Source organism: Orycteropus afer, unplaced genomic scaffold, assembly GCF_000298275.1.
Source record: "Orycteropus afer afer isolate SDZICR_OR568_19922 unplaced genomic scaffold, OryAfe1.0 scaffold00005, whole genome shotgun sequence".
Classification (NCBI taxonomy): Eukaryota; Metazoa; Chordata; class Mammalia; order Tubulidentata; family Orycteropodidae; genus Orycteropus; species Orycteropus afer.
Genome location: NW_006921592.1, coordinates 22,657,821 through 22,670,854, shown reverse-complemented (window position 1 = coordinate 22,670,854; position 13,034 = coordinate 22,657,821). Strand labels below are relative to the sequence as shown.

General features: G+C 35.9%; 1 protein-coding gene across 1 annotated transcript in view; it reads left to right on the top strand.

Annotated features, from left to right (window-relative positions):
- The window catches only part of TUT7 (terminal uridylyl transferase 7), a 60,163-nt gene extending 50,608 nt beyond the window's left edge, over positions 1 to 9,555 (top strand). The window contains exon 28 of the mRNA XM_042780675.1: positions 9,488 to 9,555. Coding sequence (XP_042636609.1) covers positions 9,488 to 9,555 — 68 coding nt within the window. The remainder of the gene's footprint in view (positions 1 to 9,487) is intronic.
- Positions 9,556 to 13,034: the final 3,479 nt, after the last annotated feature.

The window sequence follows — 13,034 nt, the reverse complement described above, 5'->3', positions numbered from 1 at the left end:
TCCTGATTTTAAACCATATAGTATCCCCTTGTTCCGTTCAAATAACAGCCTCTTAGTCTTTGTACAGGTTCCTCATGAGCACACTTAAGTGTTCTGGAATTCCCATTCTTCGCAGTGTTATCCATAATTTTTTTATGATCCATATAGCCTTTGCATGGTCAGTAGAACACAGGTAAACATCTTTCTGATGTTCTTTGCTTACAGCCAAGATCCATCTGACATCAGCAATGATATCTCTCATTCCACATCCTCCTCTGAATCCAGCTTGAATTTCTAGAAGTTCCTATCGGTATACTGCTGCAACCATTTTTTAATTATCTTCAGCAAAACTTTACTTGTGTGCGATATTAATGATATGATTTGATAATTTCCATGTTCAGTTGGATCATCTTTCTTTGGAATAGGCACAAATACTGGTGTCTTCTAGCAGTTGGCCAGGAAGCTGTCTTCCAGATTTCTTGGGATAAACGAGTGAGCATCTAGACTGCATCCTTTTGTGGGAACATTTGAGTGGGTATTCCTCCAGTTTCTGGAGCCTTGTTTTTCACAAGTTCCTTCATTGCAGCTTGGACTTCTTGTTTTTAGTACCATTATTTCTTGATCATATGCTCCCTCCTAAAATAGTTGAACATCAACCAATTCTAGTTGATCTTTGTATTCCTTCCATCTTCTTTGACTCTCTGTATTCCTTCCATCTTCTTTTGATGCTTCCTCCATTCAATATTTTGCCCACAGAAACCTTCAATATTGCAACTCAGATCTTGATTTTTTTTCTTCAGTTCTTTTAGCTTCAAAAATGCTGAGCATGCTCTTCTTCCCTTTTGGTTTTCTAACTCTAGGACTTTGCATATTTCATTATACTTTACTTTTTCTTCTTGGACAGCCTTTGAAATCTGTTCAGCTCTTGTATCTCACCACTTCTTCCATTCACTTTAGCTACTCTCTATTCAAGAGCAGGTTTCAGAGTCTCTTTGGACAGCCATTTTGATCTTTTCTTCCTTTGCTGTCTTTTTAATGACTATTTGCTTTCTTTATATATGATGTTCTTGATGTCATCCCACAACTCATCTGTTTTTCTGTTATTAGTGTTCATTGCATCAAATCTCTTCTTCAGATGGTCTCTAAATTCATGTGGGATATAATCAAGGTTATATTTTGGCTTGCGTGGATTTGTTTTAATTTTCTTCAGCTTCATCTTGAACTTGCATTCCACAATCAGCTCCTAGCCTTGTTTTGACTGCAGGTAATGAGCTTCTGCATTGCCTCTTTCTACAGATGTAGTTGATCTAATTCCCATTTACTCTGTCTTGCAGGGGCTATGTGCATAGCTGCCATTTTGTTGTTAAAAAAAGATATTTACAATGAGTAAGTCATTTGTCTTAACAAAATTCTATCGTGCAACCTCCAGCGTCATTTCTATCACCAAGGCTGTATTTTCCAACTACTATAATTTTTCTTTGTTTCCAACTTTTGTATTCCAATCATCACTAATAATCAGTACCTCTTGATTGCATGTTTGGTTAATTTCAAACTGCAGAAATTGGTAAAAATCTTTAATTTCTTCATCTTTGGCTTTAGTGACTGTGCGTAAATTTGAATAGTAGTATTAACTGTCTTCCTTGTAGGTGTATGTATATTATCCTATCACTGACAACAGTGTACTTCAGGATATACCTTGAAACATTGTTTTTGACAATGGATGCAATGCCATTCCTCTTCAGTTTGTCATTCTCTGCATAGAAGAGCATATGATTGTCTGATTCAAAATGGCCAATATCAGTCCATTTCAGCTACTAATGCCTTGAATGCATATTGATCTTTATGTACTCCATTTAATTGTTCACAATTTCCCATTTTCCTAGATTCTTCATGTATTCATATATTCCCAGATTATTCATATATTCATATACTCCTAGATTCTTCATACATACTTCATATAGTCCACATTTACTAATGGATGTTTGCAAGTGTTTCTTCCCATTTTGAGTTGTATCCCAACAGCATACAAAGGTCACAAATGCTTTAGTCCATCTACATCAAGAAGGTTGACTCTACTTCAAGAAAACAGCTCTTTTCCGGTCGTATTTTGAGTACCTTCCAACCCGAGGCACTCATCTTCTGGCACTGTAAGAGACAGTGTTTCAGGGCTATTCATAAAGTTGTCCAGTAATATGTCAGACAGTGTTTTCACTACTATTCATAAGGTTTTCACTGGCCAATTTTTTCAGAGGTGGATGGCCTCGTCTTTCTTCCCAGTCTGAATCTGGATGCTCCGCTGAAAGCTGTCTACCGTGGGTGACGCTGCTGGTATTTGAAATACTGGTATCATAGCCTCCAGCCTCACAGCAGCACACAGGCCACCACCATACAACAAACTGACAGACGAGGAGTGAAAATTAATCAATATTTACCCAGATTTCCAAATTATTTTAAATGAAAACTAAGTCTGAACTGTATATAGTAATAATTTTCCCCAAAGCTCTTCCTTTCCACAGTACTATGTCTGTAACCCACTGGTAATTTCTTAAAGAGAGCCTGTTGGCGTGTAAAGCCCCTGCCTTATGGACCTTAAGAAAGACCTTAAGCAAAGGAATTGGTTTCTCTCAGCTCCAGGTGTCTCACTTATAACATGGGTGATAACACCATCTACCTCATAGGGGATAAGATCAAAGCACCAGTGTAATCACAAATTCTCCTCTCGTGATATGCTTTCATTCCCTTCCACTAGGGTGCATCTCATTCTTCCAAACTACAATAGAACCCACTGCTATCAAGTCTGTCTTAACTCTTAGCAACCCTAAAACCATTAATTTTTCCTTGCTTTTCATTATTCCTGTAAGCTAACATTATGCCTTCAGGTTTTGTTGATAAGAGATGTGCTCATTTTGAAGGAATAAAGACTAGGAGAAGGCTCAAGAACATGGGCTGTAGAGTCAGACATGCTTACACTTGAAAGCCAGCTGTGTGACCCCTGTCACATCATCAGACCTCTTTGTACCTGTTTTTTTCTCTATAAATTGGGGTTAATACCACACAGGAATGTTAAAAGAATTAACTTCATATATATAAAGCTCTTAACACAGCATCTAGCACATACTATCACTCAATAAATGATCCATAACTTACCTTTTCTAACTTAATGAGTACATACATCATTGAAATTTTAACAAAAGGAATATGTAGGATACCATTGTCATAACTGATTTTATACATAAACTAATAGTTTGCTTTACATAGAGTAATTTATTTAGTATAAGAATCTTAAGAAACTTCTTCTGTCCCTTATTTCCCCCTCCCTTTTCTTTTTGCAAAGAAAATTTAAAAAAAAAAAACTGTCCCTTTCTATTTCATCCCATTGTTTAAAATCTTAAAAATTGGAGATGCTATAAGAGATTGGTGGATGCCTTCTCTCCCCAATATATACTTAAACCAAACTCAGTGCCATCAAGTTGATTCTGACTCATAGTGACCCCCTTTGGATTTCCAAGGTGGTAAATCTTTACCGAAGTAGATTGCCCAGTGTTCCTTCACAGAATGGCCGGTGGGTTTGAACCGCCAACCTTCCGGTTAGCATTCAAATGCCTTAAGCACTATGCTACCAGAGATTTAAAATGAAAAAAAGTAATGATTGGTCTTTATAATAGTAAATTAGAAATGATAGAAATATTTTTTCCTTTAACAGTATGGTGAAATCTCATTGTCAGTGAATATAAATCACACTTTTTGATAACTTTCTTGATATTCCAGTATGTAGATGTACCATTATTTATTTAACTCACTGCCGTCGAGTCGATTTGACTCATAGCAACCCTTCCTTGGGTTTCCGAGGCAGTATCTCTGCGGAAGTAGATTGCCTGACCTTCCTTCCGAGGAGTGGCTGGTGGGTTTGAACTGCCAGCCTTCTGGTTAGCAGTCAAATGTCTTAGGCCCTATGCCACCAGAGCACCCGTTCAATCCTTAGTAATGAACATTTAGACTATTTTCATTTATTTGGTATAGCAAGGAGCCCTGGTGGTATAGTGCCTAAGGCGTTTGACTGCTAACCAGAAGGCTGGTGGTTCAAACCCACCATCCACTCCTTGGAAACCCAAGGAGGGCTCACTATGAGTCAGATCCAACCTGACAGCAGTGAGTTTCTGAGTTTGGTATAGCCAATGTCTTTAAAACTTGTTTTGCTTACATACTCTCCCCACATTTTGAAAGACCATAGATCTCCTTGTACATTTTTAAATTGGCATCTAAATTTTTCATCGTAGTTGCAAAATATGTAATTTCTGTAGTTTTTTGGGTAAATGTTAATATATTTAAATAGAGCTTTTCAAACAGCTTTAAATGTATCAAACAGAATACCATTGTGTTTCATAACTATTTTCAGCTCTTTAACAGGATGAAATGTTAAGTTTTTTATTGATTAGCTTATCATCTGCAACAAAAATATTTCTATGAATTTGATATTTTTACTTTTTATTAAGCCTCAAATTATAAAAGTTTCTTATAAATTGAATGTTTACAATTACTGGAATATATCATTGATCAAAGCAAATACATTATAAATTTTTATAAAAATGTTTGTGTTTACCTACTAAAAAGGACACATTTAATGAGATAAATGGAATTTTTCCCCCATACATTCACATGTCTTTGGATTCTTGTTACTTACTGCATGATTGAAATAATGCTCTGTAAGATTTCTATTCTTTACCTTTTTGTGTTCATAGTTGTTAAGCACTGAGAAACTTCTGTGGTTTATAATATTAAGTTCAACATAATAGAAGTAACTTGTTTTAACAGTTTGGGAATGGAAGATGTATTACAGTAGTGCTGATTACTTTAATTCTTTTTGAATAACATGACCAAAAATCACATAGTGATGTTTCATCAAAAATTATTTGTAATGATCATCAGCTTTCAGTGGGATTTTATGACAGCGCAGAGTGTGGACTTTTATTAGACACATCCACGTGGACCATATTTGGCAGCACTGTGTTTGCCTCTCTGCCTCCAGGCTTTTCTCACCCGAGGTGTCAACACCACAGAAAGATTTGGATGGTAGGAGACACGCTGTTCTTCTATAAAGGAGAAGAATAATTATGAAAGAGGGGAATTGGAAAGGAATACTAGTATGATTTTCAAATATTTGAGATTTAACAACCTCAAATATTTGAGAACTAGTCTAAAACCTTGACCATAAAGGTGTGTTGTAGGGCCTGTTAGGTTTCACAGAAGTTGAGCTGGAAATGGATCTCTCCTTGCCCAGAGAGGCCCATGGATATACATGGACCCTAGTTTCATGACTACTGTATATTTAAAAGAATAGAATGAGTATTTTCATATTTTTCTACTTATTTCCCAAGGATAAATTCCCAGTTAAGAGAATTTTAACATTTTTTAGGTTTAAAAATGTGCACATTTTGACAGTGATGCCAGTAATGCGAAAAGGTTATGATCGTTGGAAATCCCAGAGTCAATGACAACCTGTTGCCAATGCCTTCACTGTCACTGGAGGATTTGTTTTGCCAACCTGTTTGCATTTGGGTGATTACCATTGAACTCTTAACATTTTTCTCTTACTTTCATTTGTATTTTTTGTTTGTCTTGGGCCCAGTTTTTGTAGTAGTGTGTTCATCTTTGCTTTTTAGGAGCTCTTGGTCAAATACTATACGGCATCCTTCACCACCACTCCATTTATAATACTTTCAACCTCATTTATGATGTGTTTTTCCATCAAGATGTTTGTTTGATGTAGCAAATTTTGGGTAGGTTTTGAGTCATGCTTACAAATTTTATGTTTTTCCCTGGATTATATAAAAGTCCATTCATACTTTATTTTTTTAATCCATATTTTATTTTTTATATGCAAATAATATATACAAAGTTTCAAATATAATGAGTTTTTTTTTAATATAGATAATTACACATTAGGAGCTCTGGTAGCGTAGTGCCTAAGGCACTTGACTGCTAACCAGAAGGCTGGCGGTTCAAACCCACCAGCCATTCCTCAGAAGGAAGGTTGAGCAATCTACTTCTGTAGTGATACCACCTCAGAAACCCAAGGAGGGGTCACTATGAGTCGGGTCCAACTCGATGGCAAATAACAACAATTATATGCTTAAGTACATGAATATATTAATAGAAAAGAGTGGTTTCTTAGTATTGTCATTAGTTTGGAAAATATAAAAAGATACAAATCTTCTACTAGGAATTGGCATTTAAATTAAAAAAAAAAAGATCACTAAGGTGTCGGAAATCCCCTTTGAATGCCATCCCCGGACCCATTCCCCTCTGTCATGTACCCCTCTGCCCCAGTGGCAATTTAAGTACCTTCTAGTTCCTCTTTCGAACTCTTAACTCTTACCTATATATCCCTTACTATGTATCCTTGGTGAATTTTTTCATTTAAATGACATCTCATACTGTATAATAAGAATGTCCACAAGGTATTTTTTCATGTGTATTTAACAAAATGTTCGTAAAATTTATATATTGCTGTATATCGATTTAGTTTTTTCTTTCACAATGTTCTACCGCATGAATACAGAATGTGTTACTCATCCGTTATCCAGTACATGAATCTTTAGGTCATGTCTGATTTTTTGCTATTACAAACAGTGTTACAGTAAACCTCCTTATGAGGGTCGCCTTGAGCATGTGAGAGAGATTCCATACGGTTTGCGTACCTGGATGTCACATTGTTAGATCATAGCATATGTGCATTTTCAGTTCACTTAAACCCACTGCCACCGAGTCGGATCTGACTCATAGCAACCCCTCCTTGGGTTTCCAAGGCAGTATCATTACGTACGTAGATTGCCCAGTCTTCCTTCCAAGGAGTGGCTAGTGGGTTGGAACTCGCAGCCTTCTGGTTAGCACTTAGGTCCTGTCAAATCACCCCCTTAGTGACTGAAACAGTTACTGCTTCCACCAGTGTAGCATGTGGGTTTATGTTCCACACATTCTTGCAAATACTTGATTTTGTCACACTTTTAATTTTTTACAAATCTGATGGGTAAAAATACTTTGGTGGTGTCCTGATGTGGATTTTCTATACTATAGTGATGTTGAGCACCTTATCACATTTATTGGCCATTTGACATTCCTCTCCTTTGGTTTGTCTGCTAAAATTATCAGTTCATTTTTCCATTGCATTATCTTTTGCATATTAATTTGTAAGCATTTCTCATTTATTCTGAATACTACTACTTTATTATTAAATACATTCCAGATATCTTCTTCCAGTATTTCTAGTCTTTCAGTTTTTGTTTCAAGTTTTTAATTTTGAGACAATCAATGTATTGGCTTTTCATGATTAGTTTTTATGATCATGTGGTTGATGATTTTGGGTTCTTTAAGAAATCCTCCTCTGACATGAAGTCGTAATATATCCATCTGTATTTCTTTTAATAGTTTTAAAGATTTGTTTTCCTGTTTTAATCTTTAATCCATCTAGGATTTATGTTTGTGTAGAGTATGAGGTGGGCATCTAATCCTTTTTTTTCCCCCAAAGTCTGTTCTCCATACTTTGTGCAGTTCAGAGTATCAAAGATGTGTGCCTGTAGACCAACAGATGCTCTCTGGTATAATAAATACTACAAAAGAATGTTCTGTTTCCTCCTGATTGACATTACTCACTTTTCACTGTTAAGTTGATGGTTAAGATGCTTGGCTTTGAGAAGTTGTTTGTTTTGTTTTTGATACGTTTTTACTTACATGCTTACTACATGTGCTTTAGAAAATTTAGAAGGTATAATTAAACAAAATGAATAAAATAAAAACCATTCATATAACCCTCTATTCTAGCATTAACCACTATTTATGTCTTCGAGGTAAAGTCTTCCTGACTGTTTATATCTATGTGACAATAATAGTTAACATTTATTGAGTGCTTTATATATGTCAGGTACTATTGCAGTTGCTTCACGTATATTAATTCATTTAATCTTCACAGTAACTCCAAGGGAGTAGGTATAATTATTGCCCTCATTTTAATGAGTAAGAAATTGAAGGCACCAAATATATGATTGGTAGAATATTTTTTGTATTTTTAATTATGGGTTTTTATGGAAATCTTAGACATGTATTTCTGTAACTTACTTTTTATGTTACTAATTCCTCTATGCTTGCCTAGTATTTCATTGTTTGCATGGTCCATAATATACTTAGTCATAAAAAAAGTATGGACATTTCATTTGTTTGCATATTTAAATTTAAATTATTTTTAGTAAGTTTTTTTTTTTAATATTCATTTAGCAAAATGTCTAATCCCCTCCCTGTCCTGATCTTTCTTCTAAAAATTTAATACTCAGAAATCATTATCTTGTTTAAATTTACATTTCTTTGGTAACCCATTGAGGTTGAACATTTATTCTTGTACTCGTGTGCCATTTTTTTTTCTCTGTCATGTATTTCTTTTCTTTACCCAGGTGTCTGTTGTTGTCTTTTTCTCCATTGATTTATAAGTTCTTTTCATACTGAGCATGTCATATCTTATAAATAAAGCTTATTCTGATGGGCTTATGAAACTCTTCCTGACCCCAAGATTCACTACTACTTGTACTTTGGTGGTTTCATTTGCATTTAAATCTTTAATTCATTTGTAATTGCATGTAGAGGAAGAATATGGTGTGAGAAAAGAAACATCATACCCCCAAAAAAATTTGTTATTTGACATGCTAGTTAATAAATAACTCATACTTTATTCCATTGATTTGAAATACCATCTTTATAATATAGCATTTTCTTATAATTGCTTCAGAGTTTCTCAGCTCTCTTCTGTTTCATTGATCACTTTGTTCATAACTAAGAATTACTTATTGTTCTGTGGTGTGTTTCTGATTAGCAACTCTCATTCATATCCTTCACTTGTAAATGTAATAAATTTCTTTTTTTTCTCTTGATATCAATGAGTTATTACTACAGTTTCACCACCCACCACATCTGCAGAGTAATGATTGGAAATATTTATTTCTTCTGGCCAAAGAGTTCTTTGTACTCTATTCTCTTGTTGCAAATGAAGACACTGATCAATGCAAAGCAGAACTTTTGAAAAACTAGGTTCACCTGGCCCTCTGCACCAACAGGGAAATTGTTAGGTGCCCTCGAGTTGGCCGCGACTCATAGGGACCTGTGTATAACAGGACAAAATGTTACCTGGTCCACTGCCATCCTCACAGTCATTGTTATGTCTAAACCCCTTGTTGCTGCCAATCCAAACATGGAAATAGTGAACATGAAGTTGTATTAAAACAATACCACTCTAGCAACTTGTCTGCATTTTAAAAGAATTTTGACTGAGCTTGTGTGTAGTAAGTCATGTTCTATATATAACTTTTCTATCTAGCCTAATTATTTGATTCAAAACAAGTGACCATTTCCACTGTGAAAAAAAGTTTCTATGAATAGTTAACAGTAAGAAGTAATGTTGTAGCTTTTGAGATAAAGCGAGGCTTGTTTTATTTATGTTGGGTTTTGTTTCTCCCCCCTCCTCTAGGTAGCCTTTCCAGTAAATATATGACTCAGGGAAAAGCCTCACCGAAGAGGACCCAACAGGAATCATGAGGGAATGAAAAATGAAGCACTCTGCCATTCAGGCGTTCATATTCACTCTGAAAATTAGGTTTACTTCACAGGACACAGCAGCATAGATCAGGCTTCAACTTACCATTTAAGGGAAATGTCAGATTTTTTTTAATTTAATGAAATTGTTAATGAGGAAAAAAAATTTTAATAGATTCTTATTTACCACAGATTCCCATAGATTTAAGAATTTTAATAGAAAGCCATGATGTATGTATTTAAGCTAGGTTTAAAAAAAAAAAATGTAACTATGGGCCAGTATTCAATGAATACAATTTAAATGGTTTTTTAATTCTTTGAGAGTACACTAAAATGGTGTGCTGATGAACTCCAAGTAAATTAACCTTCTTTTTCCTATAAATCCCTTTTTTTGTTTTGAAGAGGGGAAATTCTATTTATTGTTGTTTACTGAATCCTTGTGTGGAAGTGTATCAAATATGTGTGAACTGCTACTGCTGTATTTACAAACATTTTATTGTTATTTGTAGAGAAAGTGAAAACATGAACATGAGTACATATTTATGTGAGCCTTCACCAGATTAGCAGTGCCCCTGAGGGTTTGTGGGTTTTTTCCCTCTCTAATTTTAAGTATGTTGACGCATAACTACTATGCTCATCAACATGAGATAAAGTGGTCCTATTTGCCACTAAAAGCATTTTCAAAGGAAAAATGACAAAATAAAAGTGCTTTTTACTTTTTATGGATTCAGAAATCAGGGTGGAGAACTTTTTAAACTCCCTGAAGATTAAAGAGGCTATCTGCCAGTCGCAGGTTTGGCTGGTGTCATTTCGGGTCTGACTGGAGTCCTCGTGGAACTGTTTCTTTAACTTCACAAGCCCTTTTGAAGTAGTACATGGTCAGAACTCTGCCTCAGTTTATTTATCATTTTGAAATAAAATCAGATTTTCAACCTGTAATTTTTATCGACATTATTTTCTTGTGTAAGAGTCCTCTAAATTTCATGAGGATAACAGATGAAGGAGTGAGGACAGGACAGGGCTGCTCCTGTTTAATAAGAGTGCAGTCACTGGTGCTTCTTGGCCTCCAGTGTGTGTCAAGCACTGGCAGTGCACAAGTAGAGAGAGCAGCCTATGGGCATGGATACGTATGGGAGGGGGGCAGAGGGGCAAACAGGGTGAGTGCTCAGATAGGAGAGGCCTCAGAAAATACACACTGACATGCCCTTTTTAAAAAACCCAAAACATTCCAACTAAAGAATTGTATTAAAATCAAGAACTTTACAAATCACAATAAAAATTAAAATAAAATCAAGAACTTTAGAATTAGGAGGTCATGGTAGAAAGAATGATCTTTCCTTAACTCATTTTGAAAACAAACTCATGAATTAGAACTGAATTGTGCAACCTGGGCTGAAGCTTGGCTCTATGTGACTGTCCTCTTCTGATTTCTTCTCTTGCCTTTGTGCATGAGAGTCACCTTGACGGGCACATGGTTCCTGTCACACTTTCATTGAAAAGCCTATTGTTAGCTGTTTTGTCTTCTACCATCTGAGGCCAGCCTAATTTGTGCTCCCTTGTAGGTCAGTTTTCGACCAGGATGCATGTATGCTTTTTATCTGTCTCTAAGGGGGGAAATTGCCACACTCTAGACACACGTCTCTTCAGTGACTTTTGTCTGAAACAGAAGTGATCCAATATACTCAGATTTTTTTTTTCTGATTTGAGAACATATTTTTCCTCAAAAATACTTTAATCTTTTCTCAGTATTTCTCCCTTTATCATCTCTTTCCCTTTCTTCACACTAGAAACACTTCTCAAATTTAATCCCCAAATCGCTGGCCAACTTTCAGTGCCACTCTGCTTTTTTCTGTTTCTAATGGGGGTATTACTGGTGCACTTCTAATCATCTTGAACTTACCTCACCTACCTCCCTTCTCTCATTACTCTTTTATATTCTTTCTTTTCATAGAAACCAGGTTTTCTTGTATCCTTTTGAGAATGTTAAAAGTGTCCCAAATTTTATTCTGATTGCTGTAGTAGATATTTTTTTAGAAAGATGGGCTTCCTCTAAACCTTAACAATATTCCACTGCTCCTCTTCTGCCTAATGGATTGGAGTTTTTGTTTGATTTTCAGTTCCTCACTGGATCAACAGGAAAATGACCAGTGTTTGTCAGCAGACCTGGTGTACGGAATGCCCTTGGTTCTTGGCTCCCTTGTTGGCACCATCAGCCCAAGCCCCTGCTCAGCTCCCAGCCTAGTGGACAGGTGCATCTGCTCCATGCGTGTTTCCAGTTCCCAGGACTCAGCTATCTTTCACATACAGCCAGTCTGTCTCTCTTCAACTTAACAAACACCCTACTACCATGGTTCTTCTTCCTTTCTCTCAAAAACAAACAAAAGTATGAAACCTTTTTTATATAGCAGGCCCCAATCTATACTTTTATCTCTTGCTCAGTACCAGCAATTTGCAGATTTAAATGTTTTAAAAATGTGCTTAAATAATTTGAAGTTTATTTTTCATTTTAAAATGTGTTCCACAAATGGCTTGTCTTTCCAAAAAAAAAAAAAGTTGACAAGAGGATTTAACCAACCCCACAGACCTGTAAAGATGTGCCCCAGTATCTTCAAGAGCAGGTGTGTTTGGATAGAAACAGTGAAGAACTTAGCACACTTTTCACTGAGTGAAATTTCATACTATTAGGCTTCTGGCTCTGCTGGTTTTTCAGCTGTGTGTGTGGCAAGACCTTAACCTCTTGGCAATTCAGTTTCTTAACTGTAATATGGTGATCACACCTTCACTTCCAGAGTTATGAGGATGAAGTGCAGTATTATAGGAAAACACTTTCTAAAAACTTTATTTTGTTGTTGAGAATATACATAGTAGAATATAACACCAGTTCAACAGTTGCTACGTGTGCAATTTAGTGACATTGATCACATTCTTCAAATTGAGCAACCATCCTCACCCTCCTTTTCTGAGTCGTTCCTTCCCTGTTAACATAAATTCACTGCTCCCTAAGGTTCTGTCTAATCTTTCCAGTTGCTCTTGTCACTTTGTTCCGATACAGATAGTTCTTAAAAGAGCATAATGCTCATGGCAGATTTACTAGGTAGGCGAAACTACCATTTGGTTTTAAAGAAGACTTCCAGGGATATTCGTGGTTTAAAGTTTAAAGGTGATCTCAAAGCAGTAGTTTCAGGGATTCATCCAATGTCACAGCTCCAGGAAGTCAAAACACTTTTTTAAAAAATATATATTTAGAACAACTAAATCCTGATGCATAGCATTGAACATTTCCCTGGTGTATTAGTGGAAATGCAGAAGTGGTTACAGCCTGCACACTCATTCAATGGCTCCCACACCCGCCTCATTTCCATACCACAGGACATCTGCTGCTCTGCGATAAAGCAGGTCACACATTGCTTAGTACTCACGAAGTCTTCAAATATACCACCAATTTTGTGGACCTGAAAAACAACTAACCAAATTAAAAACTG